This window comes from Micropterus dolomieu, linkage group LG13, assembly GCF_021292245.1.
Source record: "Micropterus dolomieu isolate WLL.071019.BEF.003 ecotype Adirondacks linkage group LG13, ASM2129224v1, whole genome shotgun sequence".
NCBI classification, from domain to species: Eukaryota; Metazoa; Chordata; class Actinopteri; order Centrarchiformes; family Centrarchidae; genus Micropterus; species Micropterus dolomieu.
Genome location: NC_060162.1, coordinates 11,196,079 through 11,221,983, shown reverse-complemented (window position 1 = coordinate 11,221,983; position 25,905 = coordinate 11,196,079). Strand labels below are relative to the sequence as shown.

At 40.7% G+C, this 25,905-nt stretch overlaps 1 protein-coding gene across 1 annotated transcript in view; it reads right to left on the bottom strand.

Annotated features, from left to right (window-relative positions):
- Positions 1-25,905, bottom strand: part of dym (dymeclin) — a 54,011-nt gene that overhangs the window by 4,184 nt on the left and 23,922 nt on the right. The window contains exons 14-16 of the mRNA XM_046066606.1: positions 24,632-24,731; positions 10,675-10,857; positions 8,739-8,852 (exon numbers count right to left, since the gene is read on the bottom strand). Coding sequence (XP_045922562.1) covers positions 8,739-8,852; positions 10,675-10,857; positions 24,632-24,731 — 397 coding nt within the window. The remainder of the gene's footprint in view (positions 1-8,738; positions 8,853-10,674; positions 10,858-24,631; positions 24,732-25,905) is intronic.

Sequence of the window (25,905 nt, the reverse complement as noted above, 5' to 3'; positions counted from 1 at the left end):
CAGTGACAAGAAAAAAACCCTCAGAGGTATGAGCACAGAAATGGTCCACAACTACTTCATACATTTGTGCCTTTGTAAATGCAGGTATGAGTGGCCTAATAAAACAAAAGAGGCAGAGCATTCCTTTCAAATGTTTTTCTTAAAATCAAGTGTGTTCTTCTCTCAGGCCTCTTTGTTTTATTGTGTCACGGAAGGGTTACTGTGAGATAAAGAAACATCAAAAATCACATTATTTCTAACTGTGTTTTGGGAAATGCGCAGATTTGTTTTTCTTGGCCAGAGTTAGATGAGAAGATTGATACCACTCTCGTGTCTGTATGTTAAATATGAAGCTACAGCCAGCAGCCTGTTAGCTTAGCTTAGCATAAAGGGTGGAGACAGGAGGAAATGGCTAGACTGGCTGTGTCCAAAGATAACAAAATCTACCTACCAGCACCTCTAAAGCTCACTAACATGTTATATATCCCAGCTATTAAAAATTTCTGCACATCAACCCTATGGCTAGCGGTTCCCCCGTGTTTCCAGTCTTTATGATAAGCTAAGCTGACCTTATCGTCTCCTGCTCCACATTTAGAGTACAGATAAGAGAGTCGTATTGATCTTCTCATCTAACTCTAAGCAAGAAAGCGAATAAGTGTGTTTCCCAAAATGTCAAACTATTCCTTTAATGATGTGATGAGCTGTTAGTGCGACATCACATCAGTATAGCAGGCAGTACATAGTCATACAAGCTGTCAGGAGACTGAAAAATAATGAATGCACCTTGTGCCACTAAAACAGACATCTTATATCCAAATGAGAGCTCACTGAGACAAGTGCCTACTGGAGAAGAAATTATGAACCCAAACGGCAGGTATACTCCCCCGTACCCCATGTACATCAGACCATTTTCACGAGCACAAAATGAGAAAACATAAAAATGATCCTTGAATAACAATGGCCAACATTTTTCCTATATTAGACAGAACCACCAAGGGAGTTGGTGCTGCACCAAGTCTTGGGTATCACTACATGCCTCACAGAGAAAAAGTTCCTTCAATGCTCAGTTGCTTTCTGGGAAAAAATCAGAGCATCTCCAGACTGCTGCATCCCATCCCCAACATTATCTCCGCACCTAATCCTGTCTATACTGTGGCTTCCTCTCTGTACACATCTCATCTGGCTCTCTGTTGCCTCTCCCTGCTCCCCTCCTCTGTTTTGTTCTCAGTCTGGCAGCTGTCTGGGCCCACTTGGCCAGGGCTCATATCAGTTAGTTATGGGTCCTGGCGGGTCAGGCCCTCGCCCCTGAACACAGACTGACTGGCTGGCCTCATATCTACACTCAGGACTCTGTGTTCCCTTCCCTCCTCTGCACGCTGCTGTGTTTTCAGAGTTCGGCCAGACAGGGAAGAATGCGGCTAGGGAGCAAATATGAACTAAATACACACACAAACACACTTAGATGCAGGTACATACACACACATTGAAAGGTTACATTTCAAAAACGCAACATATTAGTCTTTTGATAAAATGATTATCATGTACAAATTCTGTTATTTAAAAATATTGTATCATTGTAAACAAAGTGTTTGCAATAGTCACTGTTTCACACAGTGGTGATACAGAAAATCCATCCTAATATTTTCAGATAACTCCACTGTCTTCATTTCCTGTCCACACTTGCAGCTAAATTTACGCTGCCAATTCAACACAATGTGTTGATAAATATCAAGTTCCAGCTTCTCAAATGTGAGGGAGGATATGTTGCTTTTCTGTTTTCTATCCATGTAAAATTGATTATCTATGAGTTTATAACAGTCTGTCTGCCACCTTGGTTCAGACTAAACTGTCAACAACTATTGGATGGATTGCCATGACATTTTGTATAGACATAAATGGGCCCCGGAGAATGAATCCTTATGACTTTGATGATCCCCTGAACTTTTCTCCAGGAGCACTAGCAGGTCAAAGTTTAAATGTGTCCAGTACTTTAGCTTACTTGCAAATATAATGACATTCCAAATAGCCTTATCTGTACACGTGCTAATTAGCAAATATTAGCATCCTAATGTGCTAAGCTAAGACGCTGATCAAGCTAAACACTATACCTCAGCATGTTAGCATTGTCATTGTGAGCACGTTAGCATGCAGACATTAGCATTTAGGTCAAAACACAAAGCACTGCTGTGGCTACAATACAGCCTCACAGAGCTGTTAGCATGGCTGTAGACTCTTAGTGTTCTTAACATTATAAACATTTTATAGACAAAACGACAAATCAGCTTGGAATTAAAATAGTTGCAGTTAGGTTTTATTTATTTATTTGGTTAATGCATGAAATGTTAATGACTCACATAATCAAAGTATTGAAGATTGACAGGAGCAAAGTTTATGGTTAAGGTTAACTTCTACTATATGGTTACAATAATCTTAAATAATTCCACAGTAACCGCACATGAACCCTGTTATTATTACACAAAGCCTTGTTCACCCTAAAATTCAGTTGTGTCAGTTGTTTGTTAAACCCGGCACCAAAGATCAGTTGCTAAGACAGGATGTATTCACAACCCAATGACACCATCTTAAACACATGTTTTTCTGATGTTACTGCATCGGTCTGGAAGAGGCTTTAGAGTGAGAAATGCATATTCCCTGTGTTGTGAATGTGTGGGAAAGTAGTGCTGACTAGCCATCAGACCTATGAAGGTCCAGGTACTGATTAACAGCTGGTAGGCCCCCACCCCCCTCCATCCCGTCCTGAGGAGCCAGAGAGTCTGCAAGCTATCACTGCTCAATAAGGCAGATTTCAGCTGGTCAGGCTAAACAACACATTCCACAGGCACTGCCCATGAGAGCCACTCAGCCTTACACACCCTGAAACAACACACACATACACAAAGAATGAGAGAAGGACAATTGAGTGAGGAGACACTGAGGGTCGTCCCTGGGGTATTTACCACCTTCTTTTAACCATTTCTTTCAGTTGGGACCTAATTTGCATGTCTACGTCTTTGAGTAGATGCTTTTAAGTCCTTTGTGTAAACAGGCGTTCTGTGATCTTGTGTCTACAGTGCTCCCCTCACCTAAAACAACATGGCTCTGTTCTGTTAGTAAAATCTAAACAAAATTATTTACTTTACAACTGCCAGCTCCTCCTAACAAACGTACTCAAGGCTGCAAATTTAAGCCATGTCCATACTAAAGTGGATAAATGTGAAAATGCTGTTTATATGTGAAAATGAAATGCACCCACACTAGTACTTTCAAGTTGTTTTTGAAAACCTCTCTGTCCAAACTGAAATGCAAAAATAAAGGAAAATAGCTAAATGTCATCCTCTTTATCTTTATATTGACACATGGCATAAGTGTACATTACAGCCCTCCAGCCAACATCTGTTGAAGCGTGGGACAGACATAGCCTGGGAACTCTCCTTGGCATTTTTGAATATTTTTGATTATTTTCTCAGACAACTGAAAGTTAAATAATTTGGTCAATACCTGAATATGAATGTTACCCATTAACAAAAAGGCTAAGAGTATGTTCACAGTAAGCTGGTTAAATTTGTAAAAGTAAACCCTCTGTCCAGAGTAATACAGTGTTTTTTGTGCCAAAACTGTCACCTGAGTGTATAAACCTTAAAATGCTGACTTGGTGATTCACTATGTAGAGGGGAAACAGATCTTTATCAAAACAATGACATAAGCTGTCCGGTGAGAACCAGAGGCTGTGTCGCAGTAAAGTTTAGAAAGACTTTCTGTCACCTCTAACTTTCTTTGTGATTGATCATTTTAAATGTCAATATAGCCCAACACACAGCGCAGCTGTTGTAATTAACCTGTGTGACTTTATTCTGGCAGCACAGCAGCTTGGGATCAATGGCTGGTTAACATATAGTATTTATGAGCAGTGGTTATACCACAACTTCATACCCATTCCACAGTCTCACAATAGACACAGAAAATGATGTAAATGAGAACAACTACATTGTGAATTCAGCTGTATTAAAACACAGTATGTGACCACAGAGAGGAGCAGGAGAGAGAGGAGTAAAGGGCTGGCACTCTGCCAAGTCACAGTTGACTGTGAAGCAGCAAAGTTAACACAACTGTCTGTCGTCTCTAACTTTGTCTGTGATCACTCATTTTAAATGTCGATATACCTGATGATGCAGCACAGCTGCTGTCATTAACCGGTATTTATGTGATTTTATCAGACGACATCCTCACCATAAACTAAGTATTTGGTCAGCCGAGCTGTCTGTCCCACTCACATGTTGGCTGTAATGCAATTTTGTTGTTTCTCAACTAAAAACAGGACGAAGAAGAGATTTAGCTGTTTTTGTTTCACTGCGGACACAAGTCTCTACTAAAACAACCTGGACACGCAAATATGGATGCAAATTATTTTCATACAAAAAGACAATTTTAAAATTTAGACAGCTTAATATAGATGCAGTCTTAATTATGTTGCCTGAAAATGCAAGCAAAACTTGTTGCTAGGTAATTTTAGCAACAGAATTATTGTGTATGGAATATTTTTGACCTAATGTTTATTTGATAATGTTAACATATTTTCTATACTGTATATGTATGTATCAATAAACTAACAGTCTGTGGCAGCCTCACTACAACATTAGCACTGTCAGACTTCTCTACTCTGGATATTGTCCTCAAAAAGGTTTCTGGTTGTGGAAGACAGAAAGCCAAAATAGATTAAAGGCCCCTCCAGTGTATTTTGACATTTCTATGATATTTCATATTTTTCTGAGTCATTTCATTACAGTGTTGATTACCCACATAGTTTGCCAAATAGCTTAATTTTGTACTCAAAGTTGTGAGAATTGCTTAGTTGTTAAAACGGGGTTGTGAGGACTATAGTAATTCCATAAGTCATACGTCATCTCTCCTTAAAAAACTGTCACGCCGTCACGCCTCCTTAAGTCAGAGCATCAAACCGATAAACATCGTTGTGAGCTAGCTAACCAATTTATCATGTAACTTACTTAGAACTTACAGTAGGTATGTCTTTCTGTGTCTGATGGTCGGTTTGTCTTTCTAGTTTAGTTAGCTAAGTTAACTTAGTTAGTAGTTAGCCGGGTGTAGTTAGCTAGCATAGTTATTGCAGAAAGTTAGCTAACAGAGGGTCTTCATTTTATTTTTTTCTTGGTTTAATGTACTTTCATTTTAATTATGGTATTTGTGCATGCGGTTTTGGATGACAGATGACAGAAAACGCGTTGCACTTTCACCTGCCACAGTCTTATATACAGAGGCTTTCATCGAACGCGTTGCCAAGGTGACGCGCCCGGCTAGATGTTAACTTAACGTTACGTTCTGTTTGTTAACACTAGGTTTGTGTTTACTGGCTAATAAGGTGAGTGATATCCAGTACAGTGTTTCGCATTCATTTATTTGTTTGTGGCGGCCCACCACATTATCAGCGCTGACCGCCACATATTGATTTCTGTTTTTTTTATTATTTAAGATGGGAAAACTTGTATTTGATTGCAAAGCTGCGCGCAGAGCATATTCGCTCAGCACCTCCTCTCATTCGCTCCCTCTCTCCCGCAAACACATTGACAGCGGACCAGTCTGTGTATTGAATGGTTAGTATCATGAACACCACTGCACAAATCCGTCTGGCCAAGTACAGTTTCTTTTCTTCGACTGGCAGCTACTTGTTATGGATTGCTTGCGGAAGTCTGCCGTAAGTTAAGTTTGGGCCTGCACGTGCGCAGTACCGTTTGTTTATGCTGTTACCGTTAAAAGCATCTATAGTCTGCAACATGCATTTTACTGACGGCCATTTTACCAATGCATCGGTACCCCCCCACACACCCCCGCGGTAAAGTAAGCGCACCGTGAAACGTAGTGGGAGTTATCGTGTGCAGTGCGTGATAGGACCATCGACTGTATAATTAACAACAGCTGATATGTGCACATTAGTTTCTATCACGGGTAAGTAATGGCTACTCCTGCCAGACAGTAAAGTGTACTAAACTTTACAGTGTAGTGATGTTAACACCGCATATCGTTAGTGAACACTCCAGCCGGTCAGTTTTTGGTTGTCATGGTAATGTATACGTCCGACTATTAACCACACCCCCATTTTCTGTTTGAGAAAGAACGTTCACCAAAAACGGCAGTTAAAACTGGCTGGAGGGGGCTTTAAATTTAGCCAGCCAGTAATTAAAATTTCAACACAGAACTTGTAAGATCAATCATTTGGTATTTTATACAGCGTTCATTGAAATGCACTGTACTATTAAACATGAAAATGACTCCAGGATAGAATAACCTCACTATTAAATGAAAAACCAGGCGGAATAACATGCTCAGACTGGACTTCTTACATCTCTTTTTGTAAGCACTCACCATGCACACACACAACTGATTAAGACACCACAAGCTTTTACTGAGAGTTACCAACTTATTGGCGATTCCACACAACATTAATCCAACGTATGGATTTTCGCATTGGGAGCTGTAGAGCAGAATGAGCTCATAAGATGAAGGGAAGCGAAAGGTAGAGAGACAGCTGTTGGTTTGAGTGATGGGAGCATCAATCAGCGGGCACTTCTCCCAGAGGAGAAATAGTCCAGATATTCTCTTTGCTTCACATCGCCCTGTAGAGCTGGAAAGCACTCAGATATTGGAGAGCCAAAAACAAAGACGGACACACGTGGCTGCACACTCATTAGCTATTTTTAAGCAGAGATCCCGCAATACTGCTGCAAAGAAGTCCAAACATTACACCTTTGTTTTTTTTTTTTTTACAGTGAACCAAACAACATGATTTTAGATTAACGATTAGCATTCTGGAAGCAAAAGAGTGAACAACATGTAACAATGACATCAGCCTCTAGTGCGACATAACATAGGCATATGGTATCCACATAGGGCAGTGATATCGCTTTCCAAACAATACTGATGGCAGGTGAGTGTGGAGTTGATTTTGCTAGCCGTGCACATTAATGCCACTCTGCAAACAAAATTAAAGTTGCTCTGCATCCCATGCAACATTATACAAACAATGGCAGATTCATGCAAGCAACGTGTTTGTGCGATTGGTTTGATGCTAATCAGTGCTAGCTGCATTTTAAACCCCCACGGTGGTGGGTCACACATATAACCTGTCATCAAAACGTCACGGCAGTAAAACAATAATGCTATTGAAATATAATTTTAATTAATAAAAATATAACAAATGTTCAATAAATGTTAAATATATGATTTAATTCATTTGAATTACAAACAGGGGCGGCACGGTGGTCCGGTGGATAGCACTGTGGCCTCACAGTAAGAAGGTCGCGGGTTCATGTTCTTCCCCGTCTCTGTGTGGGTTCTCTCCGGGTGCTCCAGCTTTCTCCCACCGTCCAAAGACATGCGGATTAGGTTGATTGGTGACCCTAAATTGTCCTTAGGTGTGAGTGTGACTGGTTGTTTGTCTATGTGTGGCCCTGCGATGGACTGGCAACCTGTCCAGGGTGTACCCCTGCCTTTCGCCTGATGTCAGCTGGGATTGTCTCCAGCACCCGCGACCCTGTACGCAGGATAAGCGGTTGACAATGGATGGATGGATGGATGGATGGATGGAATTACAAACAAATTAGCACTTAATTTTTCTATTAAGATATTTATTTTGTTAAGGGAAAGGGACGGAATTTTTTTTTACTTAACTTTACTCATGCATATTTGTTAAAAAAAGATTTTATCATAATTGTTTTGAATGTTCTACATCAGGTTTGTTAAGTGATCCACTGTTTGGCATCATGTGTTTGTCATGTTCTGACCATAAAGAATAGTTCAAAACCACAATTTACAATCTGGGTCCTTCAACTTTCACCAGGAGCAAAGATCAGCCTTTAACTTGAAAGAAATTTGACATTTATCGTGATGATCGATATTGAATGATATGAAATTTTTTATCGTTAACATTTTTGGCCGGTGCAACATTCCCGCCTTGAAAAGGCTGTATAAAAAGGGGCACACGGTTATGCGTCTAAACACAGTGACCCTGAAGCACAAATGGCCATCTGTAAACACACACACACATTCATATACCACATATACCAAGTATAGCTGACTGCATGAGCGTGCGTTACAGGCATAGCACTGTTGCTGAAGGACATGGCCACACGTCTCCATGTGTAATTCTACGGCTTTATGGTCGATGGCCACATTAACGTTCCAAGCTGCCGAATGAGAGCGAGACAGAGAATGCACATGGACTCGTGACCACGCACCATCCCTCTTCAACATCGGCTACCGAGACAAATGCCTTGCAGCCAGCCGCCAAGTATAGAATGTGAAACACATGATGAAACATGCAATTAAGAGCTTCAGTGCTGGCGAGGAGCAGAGTGGGGAGACCGCTGGTTACATATTTCCTCCTTGATTAATGGAGGAGCGCTAGGAAGGGCGGGGGTTAGTGAACCAGTCAGGAGTGTTGGGGGTGTTGGGTAACGAGGCGCGGTGGCAGATTTATGTCTCCGCCTCCCCTCCCCCCAATCTTACGCGCCCATGACGAAGTGCCCCCCCCCAATCCCATCTCCTTGAAATGTCATTACATGTTCGCATGTAGCAGGCCAGCAGCGATGGAATGAAGATGAGCATTAATGGTAATGAGAATTGGGCTTTAGCCTTTTGTCTCATGTCCCAATGGCTCATTCGATCTTACCCTCTCCCCAAGTCCACATCCATATCCCATACCTCTTTCCTCTTTCCATACCTTACAACCTTTGACAACGCAGATTTACCTTCAGTCTGTCGTTGGGCAGGGCCTGGGCTCCTTTCATGATGACCTCCTGGACCCTCTCAACTGACAGGTCAGTTCCAGCCTGCTCCAGACGCTGACTGAAGAAGCCGATCACCTAAAAGGTCACACGAGAGGAAACAGCCAATCACAATACAGAACCCAAATTTGCCAAAAATATGCTTACTTGCTTTCTTGCCAAGAGTTAGATTTGTTCTAGAAGAAGGATACTACTCTAATTTCTGTCAGTTTAATATGAAGCTACAGCCAGGCAACGGTTAGCTTAGCTTAGCATAATGACTGGGAACCGGTAGAAACAGATAGCTTGACTCTTTTCAATGTATGTATTTGCCTCAAACTTCCAGTGTCGGCCGGGCTGTAGTCTAAATCCTGTTCCTAAATACACAGGATCTCATGTCATCTTGATCGCACTGATATCAACTCCCAGTTCTGTCATGAAGCTCTTTGACTCTTCTAATCCTGCTGTAAGCAGCTGTCACATTGATACTGCAGTAGCCACACCCTATATGACGACACTGGGTGCAACATGGAGATCAAAGTTAGAACAAAGTGGCATCATGCTATGAACAAGAATACTGGTGAATGTTACAAGCTTTTAACAACATTACGTGTTGTTTACAGCAAAACAAGCTAGCTTGATCGGTTTCTAAAAATAAAAGTTGATGAACTGACTATAAAACTAATTGATTTCTGCTTTCAGAGTGTGGAAACCTGCAAAAATTCAACAGCTGGCAGACTTCAGAAATATAATAATGAGATACTACTGAGTAGCTGGTGAATTCAAACAATTATTTGTCAGTGGCTGGTAGATGTTCACATTTTAAAATGTTAATTTTACACCCTGGAACATAGGCTCGGTTAATATGCCTGTGGGCTACATACTCAGAACATACATACAGTATTTTAAATGACTAGTTCACCATAGGGTTTGAGCATGTTTCATCCGACTTAAAATAAGCACTTAACTGAAGCTCAAATTATGTAATGCCTTCTGGGTTTAAGCCCAAACAAGGGATCAAGGAAACTGTGTTTCCACTCACTTCTGTGCTATGTTCTTCCCTGGAGAAATGTTTGATATTTGATAATTAAAAAACTAAGTATTACAGATTCTTTTTAATGCTCTTTTTTGGTCAAACCAACAGTGAAAAATGCATCTACAGGCAATGTTTTCACTGCTCACATTATGTGGTTGCTTAAGAGAATTCAAACACACCAGAGCCTACATAGCAGTGTGTGCATGTGTGCAGGTCTACATCTATCTAATACTAATCTCTTCATTAACTCTGAAGGCATCCCATCCAGGGTTAATTTGGAGGAGCTAAGCAGGCCCCTCATCCTGAATCTCATACTTACACACAGAGATTTGCAAGCACAGGGAAGGCTTCGGAGAATATCCTTAGGGAGACTGACAACTGAGGGATTCTAGATAGTGTGCTCCCCTCATATTTATGGATACCAGCAAAGCCCATGGCAATGTATGCAGCAGCCTCCATCCCTCACACATAAATACTCATACACACCAAAGCTTCCTTTCCTCCTCTATATGACTAATACAGCTATGAATGACAGCTTTCTCTTGCTCTGTTCCTTTCTTTCCCATACACCGAACACTCTCAATGAATATTTGACACAGAGCCTCTCGACACAAGGGGACTGATTAATTCATCAATACAACTTAAGCTCACAGAGCTCTCAGCATGCCGTACAGTCCAACTGCACAATATGTTAATGATGCAGCCTGCATATGTGCCTTCCCCTGCAGACAAGGAGGACATTCAGGGAAAATCTGTATAACCTTGATCTATGGAATAATTACCACCAATCAGCCAACAGCATGAGGTAAAGTGCTCCCAGGTTCAAGCTTCTCTTAAAGTCACTTCTGATATTTGGGTGCCTATCAGGGAAAAAAGCAGACTGACCGTATCCAGGTTCTGCATGATGTCCTGGAAGGATGGGTGCATCCTAAACTGCTCAAAGAGCTCCCTCTTGTAGAGCAGCGCATACACCAGGTTGGGGTTGTGGTGTAGAGAGTTGCACAAGCAAGAGTTGATGATTTCCAGCATCATGCGGATCACCTCCTCAATCACATTCAGATCCTGGGCCTGGGGGGGAGAGGGAGGATGGTAAAAGGTTAATTGGTTTCCCACTAGAGTGGTTTCACTTATAATGATGTTTTTAAACGATTGCTTCCTGATTGGTTGATCAGCAGGGGGGAACAGAAAGGTGGAAGAAATGGCAGAAGGATGGATGAAAGGAAGGATGGAGGAATGAACAAAGTTGTCAGGCAAGGTCTTAGTGAGGGATAGATAGGTGACCTTGTAAGCCACAGAACAGGTCATGTCACAGTGTGTTTCCTCTTGGGGCAAAGACAACTGTCACTAGTGACGGGTGACAGTATGGGAAAAGAGGGGTGTCGGAACGATGGAGAGATGAAGGGGTGTTGAGTGGCTGACAAGATCAGTTACTTACAAAAGTTCTTCACACAAAGTCAGATCAAAATGTAAAGCAATTAAGCTCAAATGCTACCACCAGCAGCTGGTTAGCTTAGCTTAGCACAAAGACTGGAAACAGGAGAAAAGAGTTAGCCTTGACCTGTCTGTAAGTAACAAAATCCGCCTACCAACCGTGGACCTATTATTATAACAAGAAGTGAGAGAGTGTGAGTGTCTGTGTGTGTGAGACAAATATGTTGTCCATCATAAGCTTGTCGTAGTTTTATTCAGTCATGTGATAACCAAACCATTCTCATGCCCTTCAAAAACACTTCCTTTTATTCATCTCTTGTAGTAAATTAAATCAGCACTAGAGAGCCAAGTCTTTACATTACAATATTGAAAAATGTTTTCTGTGCCGTATTGTTAGTTGTTGAGGTCTTTATAGTCACGTGGGAAAGTGTAAAAATTTACTTTTGCATAAGAGAGACCTGGTCCAAATTGACCTGAGAAAAACTCAATCCAAAATGTTGTCCTGAACAGTGGAAGAACACCAACAGTCAGTAGCATTTCACAATTTACATATTAAGTCTTGCTTCAGAAACATTTTTTTCTCCTGTTATGGACTATGTTGAATCATGTGATCACAGTTAAGTCTGCTTAGAATCACTCAAGTATTAGACATATCAATGCACATAACCGAGAATTTCAGAAATGTAACAGGACCTTGCGCAAATTAAACTCAATATAATTTAGAATTCAGCCTGACTTTGTCCCAGTTGGGTCTAGGTTACTGGGAACTGGGTGGACCCGTGATAACCTCGAGACATGGACATCCACTTCTAAGAAGTCGAAAGCTAAAATGATTATTTATAATGATTTTATAAAAATTTTAATAATGATTTCTACATTTGTAAAGATCAAAATGTTTTGCTGACATTGTAGGTTGGTGCTACGAAACCTTTAACCTTTGTTCCACCAAGTGTAGCTCTTGAAATAGTTAACTTATTTAGCCGTAGGAGTTTTGGTAGTTCCAAGAAGATCGCTCTCGTCATTAATATGGAAATCTAAGCATCAAGGTATTCTAAAATCTGATCAGACCATCTGCTCTATTTCGGGAACCTGCTGTTTACAAACAGAGATTCTATCATGCATTGTTTTTTAGTTAGTGCGCTCACAACAATGTGTCCGCACAGACAGACAGACGCCACCATGACGAGATAACGTCCCACATGGTATGCTCCATGGAGGTACACAAAGGAAACAGCAGAGAGACTGTGGGAAAATGAATAATCGTTATAAAGATAAGAACCAGGCAGCAATGAATTGCAGAATACATTTCAAGAGATCATATATGATTTCCCGTAGTGTGACTACTGTGGGTACAGATCTGCAAAATCTATCATGTACTGATTGTATTATAGATAAGATTCCTAGATGCTGCAGTTTCCAAATCAATCTAAAAAAACCCAAAAACAATGAATAGTAGCACGCTTCATCTCAATGAAAGCAAATACTGCAAGCAAATGTAAATGTTTTTCACCTGCCAAAAAGCAAAAAAAAAAAAAAAAAAAAAAAAGAAGTATGACAATGCCATACAATTTTGTCTAATTTATTACAAGAGTATTTTAAAAAGTGTTTAATTAAGTGTACCGTGAATGTTTGCCGTGAGATGTATCTTCTCTTTAAACCGTATATCTATGTTGGGCAGAACAGAGCGAAAAAGCTAAGAAGAAGCTGAGACAAAAACACAGACCAAGAGAATGCAGGAGTCAAGAACATTGAAAGCAGCTTAGCTTAATGCCATAGTATACTGATGAAATAACTCCAATGGTAGAATGTCATCTAATGTAACACACACGGCAAAGACTCTCCAGCCTGTTTCAGTGCTGATCCTGAGTCTGTATGATTATCAGGAATAGCACTGACCAAGTCACATTTAAAGTGTTATGCATGTGAGTAAATCTGTCACCAATATAGAGACTTAAATCCATTTTTTTGTTTTACATAAACACATGACAACACAGTTTTTGTTTGAATCCCTTAAAAAAAATAAATAAAAAAAACCCCAACTGAGACCAAGATATGTACGGAGCAGGACACTTTACAACTTCATTGTTTCATATACAACATATTTTTGGCATTTCTGTACACATACCCCAAATCAATGAATGTCTGATTGAAAATTATTTTAAGGCATCTAGTTTTTTGGAATACACAACACATAGGATCCGAAGACAAGATTAATAGCGTTTACTTTTGCCTTCCTGGTGACGCTTTGCCTGTGTCCCTCAGCTGTGCATTAGAAGTCCACTCACAAGTGGACATGATGTTTCCTGCATGACTATGACCAGACAAATATATTAAAAGATTTAGTCTAAATGACTGCCTGGCTACTCTGTTAATACCTGCCTCAACGCAGATGGGTAGCTTTCCTGCAGTGTGTGGGCATCAACTTACATACAGACGATCCCCTGCAGACAGTGTACTATTGATCATAATGTGACAGTAGCTCAGAAAGGGACTGAATACCAATCAAAGACTGTAACATTTAACATAACACTAGAACAAGTATATAAGCATTACATAACTTCACAACTGCATAATTAGTCAAATTGTGGGATTGTGAAAGAAAGAAGTAACTTTAAATGCTTAATTGACCAGTTGAGCCCGTTGGTCCCAAAACTTCAATCACCATTTCTGCTTTACAGGAAGCCTCGCCTTAGAGAGTACTCATCAGCAACTTCCTCTGAGGTTACATCCTGGCTCATTTCAGGCTTGAAATGAGAAAAGTGTATTCCCCTGGAAGTTTTGCAATTCCTGTAAAATACATTAGAATAAAGTGCCGAGCAGGCCAGTTGAATCTTTAATCTATAAAATCAGTAAAGCTTTATAAACAAAGGCTTGTTTCCTGCACTATGAGACACATTTAAACCCTTAGAAAATGTAATAAAGAACATTCAAATCCGTTTAGCCACAAGTTACCATAAAAACAAACAAGACCATAGAAAAGAATACAGGCCTTTATGTTTTCCACAGCTAGACTTATCCTAAAGGATTCATTTTAATGACACATCATTGTTGTGATGATGACCTGTTTTGACCAAGAATTTGCTAATACCAGCTAAGACCAGATTCAAAACAGCAGCTAGGCGAGACTGCAATGACAAGCTGATTGGAAGCTGAGATTCCACTTCTAATCTGGGCTAACCATCTGTATCGAGACGTGTGTATGTGGTAGCATTTTATATTCCATCTTTGGTGTCCTGCTTTGGAAACAAGTCCTTATCTTATAAATACCTTTGCTTGCTTTTTGGTAGCCACATATCAGCATATGCACAATCACATGTACACAGAACCAGCATCTGAAAGTAGGCAGGGGGATTAGCATGATTGTGAGTCTGTTGCACGTTTACCATGATTCAGGCTTGCCACACTCAATAACGCATCGCATTGACTTCCACAGGCTGGCGGAGGAAGGTGTGCGGTGGTGTTAAGCTTTAATAGGCAGACCTGGATAGGCAAGTGGAGGAGAGCTGGCTATAATGAGGATTGATTGTGTGTCTGGAAGCACAGGGGGCTCTGAGCTCAAATCCACTGCCTAGCTAGACCTGCTCTACTCTGTTCTACTGTGGCAGGCCATAATTAGACAGAATGCAGGGATAGATATTGGAGACAACCGAGTAGGAGGAAGAGGAGGCAGCAGAAGGCGGCAAGAATGGAAGCACAACAGTTGATGGAGAAAGTGAATGCGATGAAGAGGAGACAAAAGGAGGAGAGGGAGGCCGAGTAGGAGTGAGGAATGCCTAGTGTGTTTGTTCTCTAGCTCTGCACCCAGCTTAATGAGATTAGCCTGGGAGGGAAAAAAAATGCCACACTGGGGAATTCAGGTCACATGAAAATAGGCTAGCTAGACGTCTGCTTGCCTGTGTGTATGTTTGTCAAGTGGATGAGATTAAGAGGTCCATGGTCTACTTTTGAAACCCAGACAGGATTTAAATATACTGGCTCCTCCTCTTCCACTTCCCACTCTGTTCGCTTGCACTTGTTTCCCCCACAAAAATGCTAGACAGCCAGAAAACACCTGACATGTGTTTGTATGACTGCATGAAACCATTACAGCCATTCTTTCTCTTGCTCATCCTTCCTGATTTTTCCTTCCCCACCCCTCCTCTTCTCCTTCTCCTCCAGTCATGTGCTATTTTCCAGCCTCCTGCATTGTCATTTAGTCACAACCACTCATGCCGCTATTTAATGTCTTCTCTCCACCCAGAAAAACACAGGCCTCAGATATAAGCTATATAATTAGTCGCAATGATCCCCATTTTACTTGATTTACCATTTACACAAACCTTACAGGAAGGCTGTGTACTTATACACCTCTGTGTGTGTGAGTGTGTGTGTTTGAAAGCTCTCACATTCTCATTCTGCCGCACCTCAACATGCTGGGCACGAATGTGTTATGTCTGCAGGTATGTTTGACCTTTGCTATCTGTCTGACAAGGGAAATTATAGAGTTTACAGATGCAATCAGTGACTGGGAAGGACAGTGCCAACACTACATCTGTGTGTGTATGTGTGTGTCTATCACACCCATGCGTGTGTGTGCGCGTGCGCGCGTGCGTGCGTGCGTGGACAGGGTGTTTAGAGACACAGACATGTAAATCCCTGTAAAGTAGGAGCTGGCATCATTAAACCAATAGCTTAGTGATTCCCTGGCTGGTCCCATTGCTCACTGCAGGCTGTTGCAGGGCAGACAAACCAGACATATTAAGAAAGAGTACTGACAAAGACAAGGGCATGGAGATAAACACAGACAGATACACAGTGAGACAAACAGAAAGAGTGAATAGCCACACCTATAAGACAGCTTGAAATCTGTTTTGAGAATACAAGACGGAATATTTGCATTTTTCATCCTAGATGCAAAAGCACAATGAGGAAAAAAATGAATATGAATAAGAAAGATGGAGGAAGGAAAGCATGAAGAAAAAAAAAAAAAAAAAAAAAAAAACACCACATGGACAGAGAGAGGGGCAGACTGGCTGAGTAGCAGCAGCCTGCCATGCCTTTTGGGAGTTTTTTTAAATAGGTCATTGTCTGACCTGCATTATGGTACCACGGGCATGTCATAATCACACCATTTTGTAGGGCATTGTGCCCAGGTCGGCCTCTTATTACCCCATAGCCTCACAAAACATCCTTCGTCTCTCACACACACACACACACACACACACACACACACACACGCAAAAGATATTGCTTGCTCCCAGAACTACAGCAACAACGCAGACTGCCAGTCCGCGTCTAGGATCTGTTTAGGAAAGACTGTTAGACAATCGCTGCATCACTCTCTGTGTGGAGGGGAAGTCCAGCATATTTGCAGACAGACACCTTATTATCTTGGCTAGCACTAACAGCAGGGGAGCTGGGGGCAAAACAGCAGTGGTGTCGGTGATGACACGAGGGATAATGGAATAAAAAATAAAATAAAAGATGACGTCAACAGTGGCAACAGCACTCTCACACGCGGATAGGTGGGCAGTGCTAATTGATCTGCTGCTAGCTGTGCTCTGTTGTGCTGTGCCTCGACCAGGAAAAGACCAGGGCACAGCGGGGCTACCTTAATTACCATTTGGAAGCAGACAGTCATTAGGACCCCAGAGCACCTGCTGCCTGCAGGGGTGGCACTCCCAACTGCCCGAGAATAAACACAGAAAGAGTCAGAGCACCAGGGGGAGAGATCATAAGAGGCTGACAGATATACAGAGAGACAGGCTAACAAGTAATCTAACACCTAGGTGGCTAAGCCTAGCAGCGTCTTCACTAGGCAGGTGAGGAAATATATTCGAAATAGACTAAAAGCTCTCAGCAGGATACGGTCTTAATGAGTGGAACCCAAGGAGACAGACTTGATATAATGAGCTACATAAAAAGGCATCAGTCTGACTGGTATCAGTCTAAGAGGTTCCTTAGAATTTGTTAAAGTCAACCTCATTATAGATCATTTTATTTATTTGTCACTTAACTTTTATAAAGACCACCTTTAGATTTATCTATCTATTTATTTCCCCATTTACTGGGGCTTGTTACTAACCTTCGTGGGCGTGCAGAGCTAAACAAGAGCTGTGTAAAGGGGGCTGCATCAATTGGCGTGTGTTGCTACAATGAAATATGATTCAGGAAGTCCAGGTAGATTCCGGAGTTTGAAGGCACCAAATCCCTGTCATTTGTGTGAGGAAGTATTTTGCTACTCTGGAAAGCTATCTTAGTAGCAATCGCTTTATGTTTCATTGTGGTAACCACAAGGTCAACAGCAGAAATATGGAGTTCAAGTTACAAAATAATCTACCAGGAATGTGTGCTTGCATATATTTGATTGGCCAAATGCACGCAAACGTTGCACTGATAGCTCACATTGTCTTGCCTGATGAAGATCTCTGTTAGATAGAAAAATTGCTTTGTAAAATTAAATCTACTGAGAGTTTATAGTACAATGTGTAAATCTTTAGTCTTACAGTGGCCAACACATATTTACACTTACATATTGTGTTCCAGCAAAAGTTGAGCCCTCGGTCTTGGCATCCCCACTGTGTCAATGTTCTGGTCCCATTCAAATGGATGAGGGAGCTGCATTGTTTCCAAGCAGTGCTAATGTCTGTGTGAACGCAGCCTTAGAAACAGCAAGTTATATTTGATTAAAGCTTACGTAACAGTAACAAGTGACTACTCCATCATTTCTTTCCGGCAAGTCGCTGTGCAATCAAAAATGATGGTTTTGTTGGAAAGTGTAACTATCCAGTGTTGGGTGCAAAGGACTTAAAATCCATCCATCCATCGTCAACTGCTTATCCTGTGTACAGGGTCATGGAAGGGGGGTGGGGGCAAACAGGGCAAACAGTGTCAATTTAATGTCTAAACCGCTGGCAACAAAAGTGAGTACGGTGAAAATGTCCACATCAGGCCCAAAGTGTCAATATTTTGTGTGGCCACCATTCTTTCCCAGCTACCTTAACCCTCTTGGGTTTATCAGAGCATCACAGGTTGCCACTGGAGCCCTCTTCCACTCCTCCATGACGACAATCACGGAGCTGGTGGATGTTAGAGACCTTGCGCTCCTCCACCTACTGTTTGAGGATGCCCCACAGATGCTCAATAGGTTTTGGTCTGGAGACATGCTTGGCCAGTCCATCACCTTTACCCTCAGCTTCTTTAGCAAGGCAGTGAAGTGTCATTTCTTCAGTGTCACATGAAAAGATATAATCAAATATTTACAAACATGTGAGTACTCACTTTTGTGAGATACTGTATACAAACAACAACAACGACAACTCACACTCACATTAAGGACATTTTAGGTGGGAGCAAGCCGGAGCACCCAGAGAGAACCCACACAGACACGGGGAGAGCATGCAAACCCCACCTTTAAAGGTCTTGGACGACCAGGGTTCGAACGCACAGTTGCTGTGAGGCGACAGCGCAAACCACTGCACCATCAGACTACGAGGCAAAATCATCAACTGTAGGCAAATACATTCCAGGTTTGAATTGGTAATGAATTGAGAAAGGTAAAATGTATAGGCGTCCTTCACCTTCCTCATTTCTCTCCTCATCTCTCCACCCTGGGTATTTTCACATGAAATGACAAGAAGGTGTGTGTGTGTGTGTGTGTGTGTGTGTGTGTGTGTGTGTGTGTGTGTGTGTGTGTGTGTGTGTGTGTCAGGATAATGCAACATTCACACTTCACTCAATCACTTCCTACTTTCAGGTATGAAATCATGTATGAAGGGAGACACTGATCCCTGTCCTTGCACGTGATGTTGTGCCAGAGTCTACATCAGCACCATGGTATTAGACGAAATGGACGTGGCAAAACTGCCATATTTAACAATCTCGAAGACTGAGAAGTAAAAGCTGAAATTACACGAGATTCCCATTTGTGACACTGATCATAGACATTTCACATAAAATGTGCAGAGGGGAGAAAGATCAAAAGAGGACAGAAATATATTCCCAGCAAAGTCTCCCTTTTTAACGTCTCTAAGCTGTACATAAAAGCAGATAGTATTTTTAATGTATCTGTCATCAACTGTAAGTCCTCCTGTGGTCCCCAGTGGAGGCTGGTGATAAAATATATATGTCTTCATAGGAGAAGCTATAATTGTTGAAAATAGTGTACATTAATAAACACTTAAAATGCCTTTATATCGGCTTACAATTACATTATAGTGTATTATACAAACCATATATTAAATATGATATACTGCATAAAAAAGCTAAATAGGGGAAGTTACAGTAAAATCTTAACCTAGCATCTATGGCATCTATTTTACCAATTTTACAACACTGGTTTGAGAGCATAGCTCTCAATATAATAGAACTCAAAATCTTTTTCCATGTGACTATAGCCCAACCAATACTGGATATTTGAGACAAATACTGATATAGATATTTGTTGTATGACATGGATACTGCATTTTTTTCCAACAAAAAAATCTTGATAGGGTTTCCTTAGGTTTACAAAGTAAATTATGACCAAGATACATACTTAGCCCGAAATTTTACAGTTGAAAAGTCAACCTGTCAGTGCTCTCTGGTTGAGAAACCATGTAACACTGTTTCTAAATGACCTCAAACCTAGTTGGGCATTTCGGTTTTGGAATTTCTTGTTTATCAGCCAAAATATACACAAATATATCTGCAATACGCTAATTCATCGGTCTAACTCCACTTGGGACCTTGAAGACTGCATTAGTATATGTCGTATTTATTTGAGTCATCAACTGACAATGTAAAGCCCACTCAGACAACAAAAAAAATTACAACAAAGCAAAGAAAAAGTAATCTGATGCAGGCCACTTCAAATGATCAACACAAACATGAATTCCACTTAAAAAACTCAAAACAATAACTGCTGTTGGTTGAAATTATCTGTTGACCTACGCATACTTCAGAGACAGTACAATATATCAACTTCAATGACACAATTTCTATGAGCTCTTGTAGCATTAAAAGGAAACTGTAGATTTTGTAACACAATCTTGTAGCCTAATAAGAAAAGTGGCAAATTCCTGGAAGGCTTGATAATAAACAGAAGGCATAATGTTTATTATCTGTTGATATATCCTCGGGCTGTGCTTTTTCGCTAAACAAGAGGAATGGTGCTACAAAGCTAATGCATGTGTCTACTCTGGCTATTAAAAAGAGATCACAGATTGTGACTCAACCAGTGCACATAAACACTTAGACAGGGTGGTCCAACATGCTTCTGGCTGTGTGTGTGTGTGTCTCTCTCTTCCCAGAAATATGCAACAGTAAACAGACTAAGAGGCAGAGAAGTAACATTACCACTACCACCGGCTGGGAGTATAAACAGTCACACATAATGCACAGCACAGCACTCCTATTTTTTGTGTTTTTGTGTACCAGCTTATACAGTATGTCACTGCACATATCTCAGGTAAGAAAAAACATCTGCAATCAGAAGTGTAGAGAGGAACCATGGGACCCCTTGAGAGCTGCCGTGCTTGGACTGGGAGCCTCTGGATGTACCCTGGAGGCCCTAGCCCTTCACTCTTTCTTCACTGACAATAACCAGACACAGCACCACAAACGCATACAGGGATGGGTGGGTATGTGTGTGTGTGTGTGTGTGTGTGTGTGTGTGTGTGTGTGTGTGTGAGAGAGTGTGTGTGTGAGAGAGAGATACAGAGACAGATATTGACCAAGAGGCAGAAAGCAGGGGTGGGGGGGCATTATCACATAAGCATAATGCACCCAGCTTTAACCCACAGCATAGAACATTATATGTTTTTCATATCCTCCTCTGAGTCGCTCCCTCGTAAAGAGAGCAATTTCATGACCAGGACAATCCCACATTAAACAAACATTAGTTCTCTCTCCAGAGCCAGACTCCAAATTACATTGTTTCCAGATGCCCATCACAAACCCACCCTCTCTGCACACCCCCTCTCATCTCCTCCTGCTGCTTCTTTCTGCCTCTTTCCATTGTTCTTCTCTTCTACTCATGTTCTGCTCCTGTTTATCTCTCCCTATAGTTCCCCACACTTCCTGCCTTCCTGATTAAAGATGCAGATTTGTAAATACCACAAGAACAGGCTGTTTTCAGCTACACAACGACTGGAGGAGGAGAGGAGGACCAGAGATGGAGATAACAAAAGGACTCGACAGGATGAGACAGAAGTCCTCTTTTTAGATGTCACATCTCCAAAGCCAATCACGGACCGTAGCCAGTGAGTGGGGTCTTTACAAGTGGCCAGATAAAGATAAGAAAAGCTATGCATAAGGTTTTATGTAAATTTCAGTTTAAGATTCATTCATAGGATAGAAATAAATGGCTGGTCAGCTGATGTTTAGTTGATAGATAACATTTTAAACCATTAATGTCAGTTGTATGGAATAACCTTAATTTCATTTGCCAGACATTTGCTTAAAATTTAGTCTATATGCAAAGAAAGTTTAAGGGCTCGTCACACAGCGTTGAAAATTCAGTCCAAATGTAATTCAATTCAAATGAAAAAAAATAAAAGACACTACAGAGTACTTAGGGGTAGCAGCGCCTTGAGGTGACATTACCATTTTGGTTTAGCATGTTTAAATACTAACATCTGCTAATTAGCACTAAACACAAAGTACAGGTGAGGCTGATGGGAATTTCATTCTTGCAGGTTTGGTCATAGACGACACATTCAATGTTTTACCACATATTTCTATTAATTCATCCTGAAGTGGACATGAATGTGTGATACTTGAGGAAAAGTAATCAATAAAGTCATAAGAAACATCCTCTCTGTAATATAAATGTCTGTACAAAATGACATGGCAATCCATCCAACAGTTATTGAAATATTTCAGGTGGCACCTAAGTGGTAGGCAGTGCCCTCTATAGAGCTACACCACTTGCATGGCTAATAACAATTTAAAAAAAAAACCTGAGGAGGAATTCACAAAGGCTGACAAGTTGAGCACAATCAGTGATAACAAAAGCCAGAATCAAGGCCAGGCCGTAAGGTCCCCAGCCCTCTGAACGGGGAGCTTCCAAGTTTCTTCAAACACTCGAAAAAAAACACTGATGAGGGCCGAGACATTCACTACTTTAATACATGGGAAAAGCTGATTGTGTGCTTTTGTGTGAGCTCACATTAAACTCAACTGCTGTCCAAGACACAATTAAACTGAATGTGTATTTCTCTATGTGGGTGTATGTGTGTGCACATGCTCAGAAGGAAAACAATACAACATGTTCCTTTTAATCAATGCATGTCAATAAAGCAAAAAATTTGACTTCTAGCTCTGTACAGTACTCACCGGAACCCTTGTAGACATGGGAACTAATGTCACATTGAGTTAGTATAGTCTGAGCTCAAGGATAACAGCGGTATCAGAAAAGTTGACCAGCTCGGGCTTAAAAAGTCTATGACCCAGACTGGATGTCACACAGTGTTCTAGGAAAAAAAAAAAACCTCATTGTAAAATTCCCATGAAATAATCATACTGGAGATCTGCCATGTGCCCTTGAGCAATACCGTGTGTTTGTATTACTATATTCATTCTGAGTGCACTCTCTATGGACAACAGCTGGCTGGACTGATATCTTGATCAGAAAAGATTTAATCATAGCAAGGTTATCTATCTCTCTTTATATTTTTCTCTTCCATTTTTAGTCACATATAGTGGGCGTTTATGCATGTATATAAATAAAACTGAGCATCAAAATAAACCCTGAAGCATCAAAACAAAGTTGGCTATTTGAATTTTATAGGTTTTTATGTGTGTGTATGTTTATGTATGTACATAGATGTCTGTCTGTAAGGGGCCTCATCAGACAGTCTCTACACGGTTGAAGGAGCACTCAAATACTTTCACGTTTCCCCAAACACCTTAGGGCATCTATGGGGACCTCCTAATACATCTCCAAACACACACACACACACACACACACACACACACACACAGGACCCTGCAAATCTAATGAGACAGCCAGACTGAAACGTATACAGACAGACCTGAAGGCAGAGGTGCATGAACACAAATACAGACAATTATACATAGTTAATGGTCAGCAGAGTGCACTCATTGGTGAGGCTACTAGTAAGATCCATAGATACTTGATTGCATTGGGACAACATCCTGATTAATTTATTGGTTGATACTCCCACTTAGTTACTGCTCTGATGCTGTTAAGATTTCAATTTCAGATTAACGCTGATGTTTCAGAGAAATTTCAATATTACTGTGGTGCCACTCTGAATGACTAATTTTAACATTCAATTTTATAAACACTCAATACTTTCATCAAATATTATTCTACAAGTGGAGACTCCATTTCAGTACAAATTAAATGAGTGGGACGTGGGCTGGAAAACAAATGAGAACAAGAAAAAAGGATTGAAGTAGACAGAACTGCAGACTGCCACTTCACAGCGGGCCTGCAGCAACAGGCCTTAAATTTGATGCTTTCGAGCGGCTGAAAACATACAAACAGCATCAAACAGTGCACCCCATCCCCAAATGAATCCCAGTGAGTACCTAAAACGGTTGACGTAACTGATGCCAAGAGCAAAATGTGGAGTTGTCTCAGTCTTTTATAGCTGACTAAGAGAGACATCAAGAAGTGTTTCAAAATCCCTGATGGACAAGATGCTACAAGGAAGACTAAATCAAGTGTGGAAGCACATGGCAATATGTTCTTTCTTGTTTACTATAGCAACAGTTGATGTATGTATTGGAGGATTAACTGAAAATGTATTTAGATGCTAAATTATTCGCTTGAGTGATGTATTCAATAAAATGCGGTTGTAGGTTTGAATTTAAATGGTATGAGGACTGCTTGTTTTTCCAAATCATCAAAAAATAGTTAAAAAATAGTCAAAAAAATGAGAAGATCAATACCATTGTCATATCTGTATGCTAAATCTGAAGCTTCACTGAGCAGCTGGTTAGAATAGTTTAGCATAAAGACTAGAAACAGCTCGCCTGCCACAGTCAGGTCTTTTGAGCCCAGGGAAAAATATTCCCCCGTACATAAGCACAAGCTTGCTGTTTCCCCTTGTTTTCAGTCTTTAGGCTAAGCTAAGCTAACTATAACTTCATATTTAATGGGCAGATAAGAGACCGGTATCAATTGTCTTGTCCAACAGTCAGCAAGAAGGGAATGTGGCCAAAATCCTGAACCATTTCTGTAACACAAAGTTTCGGTAACCACTGATTTATCACTACTTGGATCATATTTAGTAGCAGTATTAAGATCAGAACTTTTAGATGCTAAACCTGATATATAAAACAGTCAAAATTCAAGTGCAAATTCATGTAACCTTACACAACACGTCAACTTCTGTACCTTATCCAAGTAGACATAATTTGGCAACTTCTTCTTGGCAACTGAGTGCACACACACACACACACACACAGAGAGATTACTCACATAGTCGGGCAAGGCTGTGTTGTCTCCCTGTCTGCCTCTCAGAGACTGTGTCGCCTGCTCCAAAACCTTGTTGTGCTTTTTGGAAAGCAAAGCAAATAAACTGCAGGAGAGACAACAGAAAGGGGAAAAGAAGTGAGAGCAGCAACGACAGATGAATGACACACTTCTACAAAGACTGAAGAACCCAATTACACATCGTCGTCACACTGCACATGTTGCCCAGTATTTAATGTGCTGTAAATTCTCAATGGCCTTCACTCACTTTAACTGAAGAGCAAAGCCTTTATTTAAGACAAATTATTATTAGAGGCGGGCCTGTTTTGCTTTCTAAATGAGGCCTTTCAAATAATTACTCTTAGAATAAGAAAACAATTATGACATTGGCAGGAGACTGTTTTAGAAATGATGTGTCAAAATGCTAAAAATTAGGCTTAATTTACCATTAATTTACAATCACAACTCCTTTTTCTAAACTGGCTTTGAGTAGCCTGAAGAGGTCACAGCCTTGGTTACTTTTCAAAAAATGTTATGTGTACATGTATGTGTTGTTGTTGTCATTGTAGGTAGCTGACTTGCTTTACCCTTATTGCACTTGTTTGTGTGTGTACGCTTGTCCGGATGGTATCGCAAGATTGCATGTGATGGATGGGCACAGACATACATCAAGAGTCCTAGAGTATGCTTGGGCGACCTTGGGTTGCAATAGGGCGAGTCAATACACACATGGGTCAGACACCATTAAAAGGCACGGTGTTCACTCGACATGTCTGGTCAAGCAAGAGAGTTGAGAAAAAAAAAACCACTTTTTTATTTTCTATGTTCAGCTTTGCGTAGCGTGTAAAGAACAACTCGCTGACATACGTAGTTGTTTTTAACTCTACAACAACAAATAATAAATAAATAAAAATATTTAAAAAGTTCTGTTATACTGGTTGTCTAAAATGTAATATTTTCCCCTTCTTGAGCTGTTTATTACATTTTATATTATCTATTACAGAGGCTCATGGTATTTATTGAGGTGATTAGTATTATAATTATTATTGACCTTCTGTTTTAATTACAACTTTTAATAGTCTTTCTAGACCCCCAAGGGTGTTGAATATTTAATCTGTGCGTCAATCATGGAAAAAAGCTGCAGAATAAATTCAGTTAAATGACAGTAAAGGGCTGAGGGAAAGTCAGATGCATGAATAGAGCTCAGCTAAGCCCCTTACAGCTACACCTGTCCATCTGTCAGCACTGGAAAACATACTCACAAAATCTCTCAGCATCCG